The sequence below is a fragment of the Zosterops lateralis genome (genome assembly GCF_965231275.1).
Source record: "Zosterops lateralis genome assembly, chromosome: 3".
Lineage (NCBI taxonomy): Eukaryota > Metazoa > Chordata > Aves > Passeriformes > Zosteropidae > Zosterops > Zosterops lateralis.
The window spans coordinates 46,842,779-46,859,674 of record NC_139764.1 but is presented as its reverse complement, the minus strand read 5'-3'; the positions used below and the strand labels follow the sequence as shown (position 1 = coordinate 46,859,674).

Below are 16,896 nucleotides of genomic sequence, written 5' to 3'. Positions count from 1 at the left end.
GTTATCTTACCACTCTTCTTATTTTTTTCTTTTTGTGCAGGAGCACATGCCCACTTTTCTGTTCAATGGTTATGAAGATCTGGATACTTTTAAGCTTTTAGAAGAAGAAGATTTGGATGAACTGAACATCCGAGATCCTGAGCACAGAGCTGTTCTCCTCACAGCAGTGGAACTTCTTCAGGAATATGATAGTACGTGGGATGTTTGAGGTTTTCTGTTTTACTAGAGCTCTGCCAAGAACCTTGTGAACCCCTTAAAGCAGAAAACTTGTTCCAGGATTTTGATTTATTTTTTTTTTCTTAATATAGTTATTTCCAGGGTAATCCTGTGTAACATTAGATTTTTGAGGGGTGACTTAAGACTTATTTTGTTCTGCTGGAATTGCTCTGTTCATGTAAGCCTTGCCACCCAACTTATTTAATTAATATCAAGTGTACAATACATAACACTTTAGAATACTGATGTTCAAGAATAAATCCTGAGATAACCTACTCAAAGTAGGAGACTGAGACATAGAGAATAGGAAAGAAGAAATTTTCAGATTAGAGGGAAGGGATTAGGATTATCAAGAGTAAAAAAAATCAAAACCCAGAGGGCTGTGAAGTGTAATGTGTATTAATTTAATCTGCATATGCTTTTGCTTCTCGGTCTGTTAGCTGCAGGATTGTAAAGGTAGCTTCAGGTTGTCTATATGACAACACAGCAATTTTCAAAGGGAGCAAATATATCAGTCAAGTGCAAAGAGTGAAAAACAGCAACCCACCTATCTAGGTACAACAGTGCAGTTTTGCTCACTGAGCACATGGTCTTGGGCAAGTAGTTGCAAAGACAAGGAAAAGTGGAATAAGCCATGGCACTCAAATGCAAGGGTGTCTTTGCTGCACAAGAATAAGCAGAGCCTAGCTGCCACAACCTAAGACAGTACTGAATTTACCCTTCATCCCCAAGTGTCAGTAGAAGGTTGGTATCCAACAAGCAGAGTCAGTAGAATGCATTGTGTGAAGGTTTTCTCAGCTGCTTCCATGCAAATTCCTATGTTTTAGCTTAAACTGCCATAGCAGCAATTTAAACAGCTGTTATTAAGTGGGAAATGCTTAATTCAATTACAGCAATATGTGTGGTGAATATCTTTAGACAGTGCTGTGTGGCCTGTGTAGCTTTCTTGTTCATTTCCCAAAGAGACATCCACTCTTTCCTTGCCCTTCTCTAGCTTCCAATAAAGTTGCAGTTGCAGAATTAGTTTCTTTTCACTTATATCAGAGTAGCTTTTTGTCACCTAAGATGAGCTTCTCTTCATTATTTGCAGACCTATTTAGAATGCTAAACTCCTTGAAGTCATCATTTTTTTCAGGATCCTTCAATTTTGGTTCACAAACTTAAAGATTTGGTGGTTGGAAAGTACGAATTCCAGCTGCAAGTCAGGATGACAAGGAGAAAGAGAAGTGGGGACCAGTCAGATGGAATCTGGGAAGGGCAACAGCACATAGTTCCACCCCATAATTACCTGTCATGTGCTGAGAGTAGGAATTGGAGTAACCATTTCTGGCATTTTATTGCAGGGGTAAAAAAAATACCACAGCATAAACTGTATTCTTGTATCATGACACTGGTTTTCCGTATCTTCAGCTCCAGATTTAGCTTCTTTACAAATTATGATTTCTGGCAAAAATTCTGGGTAAATTCGTGGAATCCAGTGTATGCAAGCTGGATGGCCCACACTTGAGTATTGGCTTTTTACGTAGACCAAGGAAGGAAGGAATTGGCACCATAAGTCTCCTTCATGTCCCTTCATCCTTTGTTAGGGGACAGTATCTAATGTGCTGGACTCAATCCTAATTCTTCCTCCGGGTCTTCTGGAAGGTAATTCAGAGTTAGGATTTTATTCTTTTTCACTTGATTTGGTTCTTTTCAGCTCTTCTTTTGGTTTGGGTGTTGGAGGTTTTTTTGAGTCTTAGAAAGAAGTTTGACATAATCATTTTAAATAAATTTCTGTGGTGGTAAGTTGCAGAAGTTGGCCCCAAGGCAGCTGAGGAGCACAGGAATTCCATTCTGCTTTCATTGTGTATCATGCTGCTCCTTCACTCTTTTCCTGAGGATGTTGTTAATCAATTACCAAATGGGATAAATCTTTACAACATTTGTGATGGCTTTTCCTAATGCTCAGTCTTTTCTGATATAAGTAATACAATAGGAAAGATCTTAGAATCATTTAGGTTGATAAAGACCTTTAGATACAGCAATTCCAACCAAATCCACCAATAAACTTGTCCCTAAGGGCCGCATCTACACATCTTTGAAATACCTCCAGTGATGGTGGCTGAACCACTGCCCTGGGCAACCTGTTCCAGTTCCTGACCATCTTTTCAGTGAAGAAATTTTTCTTAATTCACAAACTAAACCACTCCTGGCACAACTTGAGGTCATTTCCTTTAGTCCCATTGTTTGTTGCTTGGCAGAAGAGGCTGACACCCACCTGGCTGTACAACAGTACAATTCTAGAAGGCATTTAGGTCTCCCCTGAACCTCCTTTTCTCCAGGCTCAAAACTCCCAGCTCCCTCAACCACTCCTCATAAGGCTTGTGCTCCAGACCCTTCACCAGTTGTGTTGCTCTTCTCTGGACACACAAGATAATGGTGTTTGAAATGGAAGGTTGAGAAGTTCAGCTGCATTTTCTGTTTGCCTGTTTTTCACTGTATTCTCACATCCTTTAGGTAACAGCGACCAGTCAGGATCTCAGGAGAAACTTCTCATTGAAGGCCAAGGCCTAACCGGATGCTCTCCTCGGGATTCTGGCTGCTACGAAAGCAGTGAAAACCTGGAGAATGGTAATGGTGACAGCAACGAGCCTTATAGTTTCTGCAGTCTTTTTTTTTTCACTAGATAAGCTCATATACTTCTGCTCCTGTTCCTAGCTAACACAAGCTACTTTCCTGCTTGACTTTGTCCTTTGCTCTACCTCTTTCCCTCTTGGCTTGAGCCATTGGTTTTCACTGCTACCTTATTGCTAATTTATTTATTTATTTGCATTAGTAGGAACCAGATCCCATTTCACAAAGAGTCTTAGTTTTGTGTCCCTAAAGCAACAGTCTTTCTCACTGCCATTCCCCTCCCTTCTCCACTCCCAGTCATATCCTTATGCCACTGTGCCTCATGAGGCTTGCCCTGGTTGCACACTGATGGCTCAAGTCTAAGAGACCACCAATGGAGAAGTCTCTGAACTTTACTGGGATTAGGAGTATTTCTTTTGAATCCATACAAAAGCTGTTAAGAAAAAGTATTCTTTATTTTCAGCCATATTTTTCTGTTTGCTTTGGGTTGCATGTTGCATTGTCCTCTGATCAGAACCCAGCTGCAGGGATTTAGGATCTTTTAGTGTATGAACACTAGAAAGTTAAATTACTCAGAAGTTGTCAAGGAAATAATAAACTTTGAAAAAAATGCTAACGATATCAGTTCCCATTGCCTTACCCTGCATCAGAGTGAGGTGATGCACTTAAAAATTACCAAGACAGATGATGTTAATAGAGATTGCTGTCTCTGATCCGAAAAAAACAGGTTATAGTGCTACTTGAGCATGTTTTACTTCAGGGATGGTCTAAACTTGTCATTAGGATGAAATCCTAGAAGAGTTGAAATGGATTTGAGTTGGGCATTTTCACTCTGAGCATTTGAGCCATATCTTGGCCTCAGACTGCCTGGATTCATTGATAACATTCACCATAAATAAGAAACCAAGAACAGTATAAACAGATTCTGTACACCCCTTATAGTGGCCATTTTTCCAATTTAAAATAAGAGCTAAGAATCCTTCTCCTAATATGTGCATTTTCTGTTAGTCCGCCACTAAAAATAACCATTTATTGAAGAAAATTGCAATTTGCTTTGAAGCTGAATGCTTGAAATTGACAGTATAGTAAATTTCTGAAAGTGGAGAGGCTTTTTTCTTGAATAGGAATCCACAATCACTAGTCATACTGGAATAGAATCATAGCTAAATAAATGGCATATATGACAATTTTCTTTTTTTTATCTCTAAGTACAATCATAATGATAGCTGTAACACTGAAGTTAAAAGTGCTGCCTGTACATTTTCCTTATTTTAACAATATAATAAAACCTTTAGAAAGCAATTGGCGTTGCCTGTTTGGTTGGATACTTAGATTTAAACTAATATTTCTGTCTGAGGTTTCCAGAATATGAAATGCTGATGATTTTTATATTGTTTTTATGTATGACTTGCTGCATTTCTGCATCATTTTTGCTCACAAATGCATTTAGTGCTTGTTTTGAATACCATTATGAAAAGAAGATTTGATTCATTCAGAGATTTTGTCAAGGCTATTTAATCTGAAAAATACTCCACCTTCTTTGCAAAGTTCATGGCCATAGTTGTTTATATGCATATTTTTTTCAAAATACATTCTGTTCTTATTTAGGATAGTCATTTGTCTGGCATAAATATCATAATGTTCAGATCTGCACTTCATAAAGGGCAAGTGCATTCTGAGAAGAAACCAGCCTTCAGATTTTCTGAGGAATGGTTATGCATAATATTTTTATGACTAGTACAGTGTCCAGTTTGGGGCTGACACTGGATCTTTGGGCATCATTTCAAGATTTCAGAGGTGCTCTTATATTTTGGCTAGAAAATGGTTTGCTATGTACTATAGAAGAGTATCTTTTGTGAGTAATTTTCTACGTCCCACTGCAGATATTCTCTTGGATATTCTCTTAGGTATCTACAGTGTACTTACAGCAGCATTGTGGTTTTATTTCAGTTCACAGAGAGCAGGGAGCATGTGACTTCTCCAGTGTTAGACAGAAAAAAACACAGAGCAGGCAGTAACCATCCATGATCAAACAATTAGTCCATATAGAAACAGGGCAGAGAGAGCAAGCTGTCCCTTAGACCTGTGACAGTGGTGCAGTTATTGGCTTGTTTTGTGTGCAGGCATCGATAGTCTGAGGTGCATTTGGAAACCATATCAGAAATCTGGTTCACACAGGACTGGCCAGAAGCAGATAGCTAGAGAATGGTATAGGAACAGAGCCTGCGTATTTGATACTTCCCAGGACAGTCTTGGGGAGTGATTCATTTAAGGACTTCAAAATTTGGGTGCTGTTTACTGGCATTCATCGATTTTCCTGAAACATTTTATGAACATCCCTGGTCCTCCTTAGAACCTCCATACCTAACAGTATCTGTATATAGACCTCTGTCATACTTCTTCCCAAGTCATTTCTTTGCTACTCTGAGAAGGCCTGTTAATTATTCCCTATAGATCATTCCCATCCTTGTTTATGCCTGACTTCTTTGAACCTTTACTTGTTCTGTTGTGAAGCTTTTTCCAAGGGCATATGAAGAGATGAGAATTGCACATGCAATGTGCAGACTTGAATGAGCAGACAAACCAGGCCTTTATCAGGTTGAGATAAGGGTGTTCTCTGATTTGTTCAGAAACTGATGCCCAGATTCCCATAGTACCAGACAGGCAACCTAAGCACTTCAGCAGTCAGTTCTGCTTAGTCAGAAAAGGAAGCAAAAGAACAGGTGGCCACATTGCCTAATGTAATGTGCATTTCTACTAGTTTGTAATGAATAAAAAAAGCAATGAGGCCAGTATTGGCTAAGGTGCCATCATCTTTGTTGTGTCAACAGAGCAGTGTGAAATACACCCAAAATACAGCTACAGAAAGCAATGCCAAAATAAAGTTAATAAAATCTGGGATTTGGACACTGCATTGTGTCTCGTTTTGAATACTTAAATTTCTGCGGACCCTTTTCCATAAGGAAAAAAATACTACGGGAAACACTGAAAATTTTTTGCTGTAGCTATGGTACTTCCAGAAAGATTACCCAGGATAGTCCCCTCTCTTCTGAGGCAGATGATGATGAGGAATGGAAAAGTTCCTTCCCTGTATGGTAATAGCAAGAAGAATTGTGAGAGCTGGACAGTGCTTTGTTTAGCAAGAATTGCACCATAACATCCAATGGAAGAGTTGAAGTATTGCTTGTAGCTTGAACTGAACCTGGAAATAATACAAGCTTTGTATTCATTTTGTGCAAGGACCATCTTTGTAGTCTTATTTTTTACCCAGACATCTGTGTCCTTCAACACAATTTGAATCAGAGATGCCTCTATGGTTTACAGCCCTATGAAAGGCATTAGACTGCATAACTGTACCAGGGGTTCACAAGACTGAGTTATCAAAAATCCTAACAATAAAAATGTGGTTTAAACTTTACTAGCTATACCTTTAACCCTTTCAGATTGTGTTCCTTTTTTTTTTTTTTTTTTTTTTTTTTTTTCTTAAGGTAGAGAATGTTGCATTTGTGGACATTATTTATAAAACTCTCCACTTTGTGAAAACAGCTTTAAAATATATTTAAAAATCTGTTTTCAGGAAATATTACCTTCCTGTTCCAGTGTCTCAGAAGCATAATGAAATTATACCTGACAGTCAGGAGGACGGAAGGAATAGATGAAAAAAGAAAAATAAATCATAGCTCCCCTCCTGATATTGCACTTCACTTAAATCACATTAAAATAAATTACATTCTCAGCTACTGTCCTTTGTACAAAGCAATAGCATTGAACCCCGCAGTATCTTTTAAACCATTTTGAAGCAGAGAGCTTAAAGACTGCATGTTTGGTTATATATGTTATAGAAAAAATATTTTGAACTTTCTCCCATTCTCACCTCATTTGTATATGTATGCCTGACAGGGTTAAAATGAACTAAAGATTTGATTTTACTTTCACAAAATTTCTGTTTCTTTGTTGGTTTTGGGGGTTGTTTTTTTTTTCCCTTCATTTTTCTGTTCCTCGTTTCTTTTTTTCATTCTCAGGCTTTACACAGACATACCCTATTTCTAAAGAAATTAAATGCTGCTTACTAAATACCCTTTTGGCTTCAGCAAGAGCTTATACTGCACAGCAGTAGGGTGTTGCACAACTTTTCTTGTAGTGCTGAGGTTCCTGAGTGGGCTTTCCTGAAAACAGTGTAACCCCTGATCAATATATCAGATTGAAAAGAAGGCACATGGATTTTGTAGCATGAGCTGTCCCAGACAGTAGGGTCAATTACTGCACAAATCAGGCCTGTGCAGGCAAATATGAATAATGGAAAGAGAACACTCCTTTCCATGCTTATTAAATATTACCATTAGCACCTGGAGGCACTAAAAAATGAATGTAACATTTCTTACACATCTTTCTAATGTCATTGCAAGTTATTTTCAGAAGGCGGTGGCCTAGCTCCATGGAAAGGTGCAGACAGAGAAGTTCTTTCTCCTACTTCTCTGATTTACCTGGACTCAAGGTAGCACCAGCAGAGACAACTTCAGTGTGGGATGTGTCTATTAGCATTTTGGGGAAATGGTGATATTTAGCTTGAGTTGAACTGTGAACAATGCAGCTTCTGAGAAAGGAATTGCTGTGTGCTCGCATTTGTCCTTACGGGCTCACCTTGATTTTAACTTTTTTTGATGGGAGTGTTTTCCTTTCATCTCTTTGAATGTAACCTCCATTTTCTTTGCTAGTTTTCTAGATACCTTGGTTTTCAAACTCCTTAAGCAGAGTAATAGGCAGGAGAAAGCAAGGTATTTATTGTTTTAGGTTAAACAGGTTCTTTCATTCATATGCAAGGTGAACAGTGTATATTATTCAAAAGCCAAGCACTGAACTTTTAGCAGGATAAAGCTCTGAAGGCAAACAGTACAAGAAGAAAGCATCAGTTGCTTAAAACTACACACTGTGACTTCAGATTAACACTAACACTAGTCATACTTGAAACTCCTTTTTGAAACACTTCTCCATCTCATAAGATCTTTTTCTGTAAAACTCTGCTATCCCTGCAGTAGCTTTCCAAAGGGGCTAATGCAAAACCAGTCATCATGTGCTCTCTGTTTTGCCATTGCAAATAGTTTGCTGCTCAATTAAAAGAAGAAATAACACTATTGGCATATAATTAAAGAATTCATAAACAGTCTTTTTAAAAAATCCTATATGAACGAGTAAACATTATTAAAAGATGAACATTATTATTTATATACTAAAATTAGAGACTAAGAAAAAAATATAAATCTTTGGAGTTATTTCAGAGGGGCTTGTCAAACCACTTCATACAATGAGTATAGAGTATCAGTTCTAAATCCTGGATACAATATTTCTATACTGAAGAAGGTTTATATGGAGTAAACCTCAAATCTCTGCAAATTGGAGAATAGGAAAGATATTAAGTATTTTGGATGTATTTTACTTAACAGATAACATTTATTAATAAAGCTGAAGTTCAAATCAAATCTTTATGCTTGAAATGCCAGTGTGTTCTTCCACATTTAGAATTAACAAAAAAGGGAATAAATCATTTTGTTTCAAAAGCATTTGGAAGGGATCTGTTATTTATGCCGCAGATGTTATTTTTAATGGTGGATTTATTTGTTTCTAGGTAAAACTCGAAGGACCTGTCTTCCACCCTCGAAATCAGCAAGTGAGCATAGCTTTAGGGATTTCAGTAGAAGCCAGCTATCAAATTACCCCACGCTTCCACTGACCAAGTCAATAGAGATTCTGCAGCCAGGGGAAAAAGAAAGCCGGCTGGGCTGTGCGCACCGTGCTCTGAAGAGCTCTGTCAAGCCTCCAGCCGTCACGGGGCTGAAGAAGAACCGCAGAAGTTTGCCGGTTGCTGTGTGTCGAAGCTATGAAACTCTGGATGGTCCCCAGGGAGTGGATCCATGGCCAAGGTCTCACTCACTGGATGATCTCCAGGGAGAACCCAATACGAACTTACAGGACGTTAACAAGAAAGTAGGTTCTTTTCCTCAGGATTCACTGGATATAGCTAAAAAGGCGACTGGCTCTGCCTTGCCACCTCCGTCTCACGGAGGCAGCTGTAAGGTAGATGATGTCATGGCTAAGCAGGGCAAAGGAGCTGCTAATTCTCAGAAGGGAAGAGCTAAGGAATTGAACTGCTCTGTAATGGAGACTGCAGGTGGAAAGCCTGCTCCATTCCCCCTGAAAAACTGTGAAGCTCAGCCTGCCTTAGTGACGCATCATGCAACAAGGACACCTCTGGAAATCCAGAGTAAAGGTTTTCATGACCTTGCACGGGCTGATTATGCTCCAGTCCTCAAGGGAGGTCTAGAAGCTGAGCAAAAAAGCACAAATGAGGCAAGAATGCAACCAAAAAATCCTTCTCAGCCACCACCTGTCCCTGCCAAAAAATGCCGAGAACGCCTTTCTAATGGATTATATCATCCTCCCACGACCACAAGTGGAAACCACTCAAGTTTAGAAGCACCATGTTTGCCAGTAAAAAAGTCCAGCTCATCCACTCCCATTGATTGTCATGGAGTACCTGTCCATAGGACATCTTCTGAACAGGAGCCCAGTAGCCCTCCTAGCCCGCTGCCACCCTGGCTGTCGGAGCTCCCAGAGACTGCTAGTGTTCAGCAGCATGTGGTAAAGCTTGGACCTGCATCGGCAAGGAAAGTCTCTTGCAGCAGAAGCATGGATCTGGAAATGGTGATAGAAAACAAGCTGCAGTCTGAAGAAATTGACCTCACTGAAGAACCATACTCAGACAAGGTAAGTGGTAATCACTTCAGTGGGTTTATTCTGCTAGCATTCCAAGAAATAGTCTGTCATTCACTGTATCTGTAACTTTTTTGTGAGTAAGATAAACCAACAATCATTGGGACATTAGACACTCTGTAACTCTTGTTTGTCTTTGCTATCAGACTTTATGCCTAAAGTAATTCTTGTGTTGTGGGGGACTCAGAAATCCCAGACTTACTCTGAGCTTTCATCTTTTCTGGTGCCTTGGTGCCACTGGGCATGGGAATGAGTCTTTCTTTGCTAAGGTGGGGGAGTAGAACTGAAAAAGGAAGTAATGATTAGATTTTATGTTTCCAAGAAACTCTGAATTGATAGCATCAACCAGTAGATCTTTTTGTGGGGTGAAGGAAGGAGCCTTTAGGGATTGCTTTTTCAGTTTTCATGGAGCCTTGAGGAAAGCTCCTTCTTGCTCCCATCCTGCACTTCTCTTTCTGTTGCATTTGTTGGTTTGGTCTGTATAGATACACTTCTTTAATCTCTCTTCTCTCCTTTTTGTCTGACTGGGAACATTCAGCATGGTCGCTGTGGTATTCCTGAGGCTTTGGTACAGAGGTACTCTGAAGACTTAGAGCAGCCTGAAAAGGATGTGGCTACAAACATGGACCAAATCCGGGTAAAGCAGCTGAGGAAGCAGCATCGCATGGCAGTGAGTATTTCCATAAAGCAGATTTTCTTATCTGTGAGCAGACTTTTAAAAGGACTTACTGGTAGTAAAGAGAGGTAGTTGAGAAGTCCTGGTACAGAAGTGCTCCTTTATGTTCATCCAGCACGTACAACATAGGTAGAGGTATTGCAGGGGCAGGAGGTACCTCCCCCAGTCCCAAAGGAGGACAGTCAGTAGTTGAAAGAACAGTGGATAGCCCTCTCTTGTCCAAATAATCATCTTAAAAGTCAAAGCAGACTGCAAGCAGTGGTAACAAGAGACTTGCTCACTAAGGGTGGCATGTATTAAATGCTTCTGTATTAAAATTTGAAAGGCTTTATACTCCTTTTTCATTTCTTTGCCTATACTAGTGTCCACTTCTCCTTAGCAAAAGCAGAAGGGAGAAGCTATCAAAAACTTTAATGGCTTTTTCTGAGAGAACTCAGTCTGTCTGAGGAAGTAATAGGCAAAATTTGTATTCGCTTGTCTTACTGAGAAATTAAATGGATCACTCTGAAAAGTCTTGTTACTGGGTATTCTTTACTGATCTCAAACTAATTCAGAATGGTACATGAAAGTCAGTCAAGCAGCTGGATACTGCCCACTGTGTCTATATTGCCAAAATTGTTGTCAGTGCTTCTTGCCAAGGGATCTGAGCCTTTCAGCCCACACCACTCTCATACTGACAAATGTGACATGAGAGAAGTTAGAACATCTGCTATGAAATTCTACCAGTTTGGAAGAGAAAACAAACAAAAGACTTGTAAAACAAGCAAATGTGCTTAACATTAAGGGTTCTCTGTTCTTTCTTTTTTTCCTCCCCAGATTCCAAGTGGAGGACTCACAGAAATTTGCCGTAAGCCTGTATCCCCAGGACTCATCACCTCTGTATCTGACTGGCTGATTTCCATTGGCCTGCCTATGTATTCCAGCCTGCTCACAGAAGCAGGATTCAACACACTGAGAAAAGTGCCTTCTCTGTCACAAACTTGCCTTCAAAAAGCTGGCATCACAGAGGAAAGGCACATAAGCAAGCTCCTGGCAGCGGCAAGACTCTTCAAACCTCTTGATCCAGAGGCAATTTAACATGCACCGTAGTGTGACATTGCCTGGTCAAGAATCCACTGCTTCTTCCTGCACCAGTATCACTCTAATTACTTCACGTAGCTAAAGGGATCAAGGAAGTGGCTCCCCAGGACAGGCAGATATCTTCTTCAAAGGATATGAAAGTCTTTGGCGACTGAAGGAGAAGAGAGGCAACCACCAGGTATCATAGATGTGGTACTTCCCTCCCCCCTCACTCCCATCTAAAGTATTCCTGTTTTACGAACTACACAGGGTTGGCCTGAGAATCAGACAGCTTCACAGAATTAAGGGACCCTTGCACATTTTCCTCGAGTTTGTGATAGTGATACTAGTAACAGGTCTTTTGTACATCTAGGTTCCAGGTACCTGAAATCAGTCCTAAAGACCAGGTACAAATCCAGGTGCAAATTCTAGTAGAAGGTGTTTGGCAAATGCCTTTTGTTTATTTTAGCAGTCTAGAGCTAAACACAAACCCCTCCCCAGTCATCTTTGCTGTTGCTTGGTGTAGGTCCCAGTTGCTACAAAGCCTTTAGCTAGGCTGAAGTTGATGGACTGAAATTAGTTTTCAGTGTGGTCCATCTCTGTCACTTCAATGCAACTAACCCATGGAGATTCAGAAGGCTTCTTTTTATTTGTACAGAGCTGAGGTCATTTTTATAACTGCTTTTTAGCAATCAACTTTTTATTTGCCTTAAAATAAGCTTTTAAGCAGTTACCTAGTGTTCACTTTACCTATATTCACATTTCCCAAGCCTTGTTTCAACCTGTCACATTTAAGTTGCATTTAGGGTGATTTCCAGCTGAAGTAGCTTCTATAAAATGCCTCATCATAACATCTCCTGTATTGTAGAGCTGCTTTTACAAATGCAGGGTTATGCTAGGTTTTGGTTGTCAGGTTAACTCCTTGTTCACTACAGTCTGCATTTACTGTTGTTACTAAACTGTTCCAAGATATACTGCCTTGTATATATGTAACTGCTTTTCATTTTAATCATATTCTGTGTACTGTGTTATATTGTCAATCATTATGCTGCAGCTTTGACTTGGTATCCTGACCATATTGATTCCAAACAGTGGGTTTCTGCAAATGAAAATTCACTTGCATTGAAAAAGCAAATTGTGTCCCTAAGAAATCATTAGACCCAGTAATTCCATTGCATGGACAAGAAAATTCCCAGATAATCTTACGAATAACACTGTGATTTTTAGAACAGTTCATATCCCTCACCACTGCGTTAATATTGCCTCCCACTGGACAAGAGCATTGTTCTGGCAAATGTGATGAACCATTTTCCATGATGCAGTGATATTTTTCTGCCTAACTCCATGTGAAACTTTCCAGTCGCATATGTGACTAATGATAGATTTTATTTTTCTATATTGGGTTTTATATACCAAATACAAATTACCATGAATAGCACATAATCAGCTTTTTCTTTGGGGTCTATATATGGTGTGTCCTTCAGCTTCTTGTTATGCAAATGCTCCGTGGAAGACAGAGCAAGCTTAGTCTGGCAGGTAGAGGGAGCTAGAATAGAAACCTGGGCACAGGCCAGGATGTGTGGCTGTTTCCAGTATCAGTTCTGACATCAATTTCCTTGGTCCAAAACCAGACAAGGCACTTCACTGTTTTGGTGCCCCAATTATCCCAGTCTCATACTGAGCTAATGACTTCTGATAAAATGCTGTCAGATTGATGAATGAAAAATTATGGTTACTCCATCAGTCCTTACTATATCTGGCCCTTTCATGGTCATGTTTTAAGTGGATGAATATGCATTTTACTACAGATGATAACTAATTTTCCTCCTGATGGAGAATTGATAGCTTTTAGGTTTACTTCCCACATTTCATATTTCACCAGTGTCTACTACACACCATCATATGAAGGCAACTAAGTCACTGATGCAACTTGAAATTGTTCTCAAGCAAAGCTCTGTAATATTCTCCTTGGTGCCTGATAAGCAGCATGTTCTGATATGGCAGAATCAGGAGACATACAGCAGACATGTTTTGTACAGCTGGTGAAAATCTGTGCAGCCTCACTTCGAGTCCTGTGTGCAGTTTTGGGTACCAGAATATAAAAATGACATTAAGTTATTGGGGAGCATCCGAAGGAGGGCCACAAGGATGGCAAAGGGTCTGGAGGGGAAGCTTTGTGAGGAACAGCCGAGTCTGTTCAGCCTGGAAGAGACTGAGTGGCGACCTCATTGCAGTCTCAGCATCCTCATGAGAGGAAGCAGAGGGGCAGGTACTGATCTCTTCACTCCAGGGGCAAGACCCAAAGGAATGGCCTGAAGCTGAGTCAGGGGATGTTTAGGTTGGAGATATCAGGGAAGGGTTCTTCACCCACCAGAGGGTGGTTGGGCCCTGGAACAGGCTTCCCAGGGAAGTGGTCACAGCACCAAGCCTGACTGAGTTCAAGAGATATTTGGACAACACTCTCAGGTACGTGGTGTGACTCTTGGGGATGGTGTTGTGCAGGGCCAGGAATTGGACTTGATGGGTCCCTTTTTGTAGCTCAGTATATTCTACGATTCTAAAAAAAAAGAAAAAAATTAAAATTGAAGTGTTTTTTAAATAATTACTGTTTTTATCTTGTTCCTCTCTGAGGCTTTCATGGTGACTATCAGTAAGCAGGAGATGGAAAGAGTATTGAGACTTCCTGGGATTGCAGGCAGGGACCAGAACAGAGTAGAAGTAAGTGGACAGCAGTTATATTGGAGCAAGGGAAAAGTCCAAGCTGACTATAGCAATAAAAAAGGAAACAAATTTCCTCCTGTTGCAGGGAAGACAAGTCATATAGTAAAGCTCTCCCATATTAATCACTTTCCCCTCTCTTAATAACCGAAGGAGACTTATGGGAATAAGCTGAACCTGTTTGCCAAACTCTCTCTTTAAATCCATTCTTTCTAAATGATTATGTGACCCAGGGAAACCAAATCACACCCATCAGGACTGGAGTGAGCAGTTTGAGATTTATGAGTTTTAATATTTGTTTTGTTTTCTTTTAAAGAATGTGCTTTGTGGTCTTACTTGAATTACAGTTTTAGTTCATATTCTAATCTAAAAAAAGCCTTAAGCTTCTCAGTGTTTGAGCTTCCCTGCTGTGGTTTCCGTGACCTGTGGCATTCCCCAGGCAGGTGAGGTGGTGCATTATGAGAGCCATAACCTCTTGCATCTTCTTGCAACCTTCAGTGCTCTAAGCAAAAGTTCACTCATTAACTCTTGGAAAGCACAGAAGAAACCTGCTGCTGGAATCCTCATCTGCTCTGCTCAGGCTCACCATGTTAAGTATCTATCCATTTTATCTTAGTAAGTCAAACAGCTATTTAACAATAGAAGCAGCAAGCCCAAAAATATTACCAAATGCCATCATAATCATATGCTTTGATCAATGACCCGCTGTTGCCACCCAGGTGGCAATTCCCTGTGCTCTTACATGAGCCTGGCTGTGGATGCAGACTGGGAGCATGGTCAGAAGCATTAAACATTGCATTATTCAAACAGGCCATCATGTCTAAGAGCAGCAATAGTGGTCGATTCACTAAGTCACAGCTGTGCAGTTGTACTGTATTATTTTTAGAATAAATAATACTTTCAGTCCAAGATACTTTTAGCATTAATTGACACCCTTTGGGGAATCAAAACTGTCAAGCAAGTTATGTAACAACTAACAAAGTTGCACTTTCTGTATATGAAATCAATATTTAAATAACTTATTTTTCTCCATTTGCTGTTCTTAAATGATGTAAGTAGCTGTAATATACCAGTACTCAATATGTCCTGCAGTTTGCTTCAACCCAAGAAAGCTGTGTATTGTAAAGAAAAAAAAAAACAAAAACAAAATATGAATGTGTAAAGATTATTGTGCTGTTTCATTTAGCAAAAAAAATGGTTGACAAAAGGGTTTTCCTGTGTATCAAAACTTGTCTATAATTATATGTCATACTGTTCATAGATAAAAAGTAAATAAATTTCCATGGTCTCTCTCTTTTTTCTTTTTTTTTCTTTTTTTTTTTTTTTTTTTTTTTTTAGGAGGGAGGTGGGGGTTTTTTGTTGTTATTCTTGATTTTGCTAACAGATCTCTATTTATTGCTTGGGTAGCAGTGTCCAGTGATGTAATATTTTGCTTATATCTTGGGCCCTTGCCCTGTAGCTTACCTAGCCTCAAGTTCCTTTCCTTGTAAGCATTCTCAACATATCTACAGCAGGAGAAAAAGGTCTAAAAAAATTCAAAATATTAAAAGCCCTGATAATTCAGGACTAGAAGCAGCTGTTAAGTTATGTTATGTAAATCAGCACTGTCCAGACTTTGCCTGTTCTATCCTGTGAATGTCCAGCTGCTGGGCTCAGTGAGGTATGTGTGAGAGGTCTCCCAGGTCTCCCCTTGGGATCTTTACCAGTTTGCAGTGGAATAATTAATAATTGGTGAACCCAGATGAGAAGAGCCCATGAGTACAGTGCTGTGCAGTTGTAGTTACAGCTCTTGCCTGCAAGAAGGGATTTCAAACCTGAAAATGCAGCTCTGCTATGTTTGGCTCCTGAGCAATCAGGTAATGTCTCCAGTCTGGGGTAAGATACCAATGTCCAGGGTTTGGGGCAAAGGAGCCTTGGGACAAGATTCTTGGTACTTCCTTCCAGCACACTTGAGTAACTTCTTGCTTACTGTTTTGCATTTGTGTGTCTGGTTAAATTTGCTGTGTAATTAATGGGCACGCTCAGCTGGCTAACAGCGCGCTGTCGGCTCCTCACGGCAACAGCTTGAAGTTAATCCTTTGTGCATTCGGCCCCAAGGAACGGGGGGCGGCCGTGTCTGCACGAGTTGTCGTTCACCGGAAGCTGAGCTCAAAAGAATCTTTTGGGCTGGATCCAGACAGCTGAGTCTCGGTGTCCCGCCGGGCCTTGCTCCCCTGTGTGTGGCCGTGAGGGCACTGGGCAGGGATGGCGCGCTGAGGGCTCCCTGCAGCCCTGAGGGCCCCGCGCCGCCGTTTCCAAGGGTCTCTTAAGTAACAAAACAGAAATAAAAACAAAACAAACACTGCACAACATGAAAAGCCAGGGCGCTTGCCATTCCTGCAGCTGGAAGGAGTATTGCTTCCTTTCCAAGATTGCTGCGGTCCAGGATTGCGTTGGGAGCAGCTGAAACACAAAGGCCCCATCTATTGCTCTCAGCATTTTGCTGCTGTTTGATCCAAATGTGTGCTAACCACGGTAGCTGCTGCCAAAACCAAACACCACCACCCCCCCAAGACACACATACCTCTCCTTATTCTAAAAGTTCTTTTTCTACATGTGTTTGCACCAGAAAACGAGATGTGGTATGGGAGAAATGGGCTAAAAATTCCTGCTGCTAATACTTTGAAAAAGAAACTTTATGCCTGAGCAGAAGGGTTCATGTGTAAGCGCACGGAGATTTAAAAGCTATGAATATAATGTTACATGTACCACCAGAGCTACCTCAGGAGTCCACTAAAGGATGATCATTTAACATTCAAGAAGCAATACCAAACAAATGGTGTGACTCTTGGGGATGGTGCTGTGCA

The 16,896-nt window shown here is 40.3% G+C and overlaps 1 protein-coding gene across 5 annotated transcripts in view; it reads left to right on the top strand.

Annotated features, from left to right (window-relative positions):
• The window catches only part of LOC310907744 (SAM and SH3 domain-containing protein 1-like), a 524,902-nt gene extending 509,336 nt beyond the window's left edge, over positions 1-15,566 (top strand). For all 5 annotated transcript variants that reach the window (XM_083858181.1, XM_083858182.1, XM_083858184.1 and 2 more), the window contains 5 exons: positions 41-191; positions 2,713-2,826; positions 8,453-9,591; positions 10,136-10,267; positions 11,090-15,566. In XM_083858181.1, coding sequence (XP_083714307.1) covers positions 41-191; positions 2,713-2,826; positions 8,453-9,591; positions 10,136-10,267; positions 11,090-11,350 — 1,797 coding nt within the window. In that variant the 3' untranslated portion in view covers positions 11,351-15,566. The remainder of the gene's footprint in view (positions 1-40; positions 192-2,712; positions 2,827-8,452; positions 9,592-10,135; positions 10,268-11,089) is intronic.
• The last annotated feature ends 1,330 nt before the right edge of the window (positions 15,567-16,896 follow it).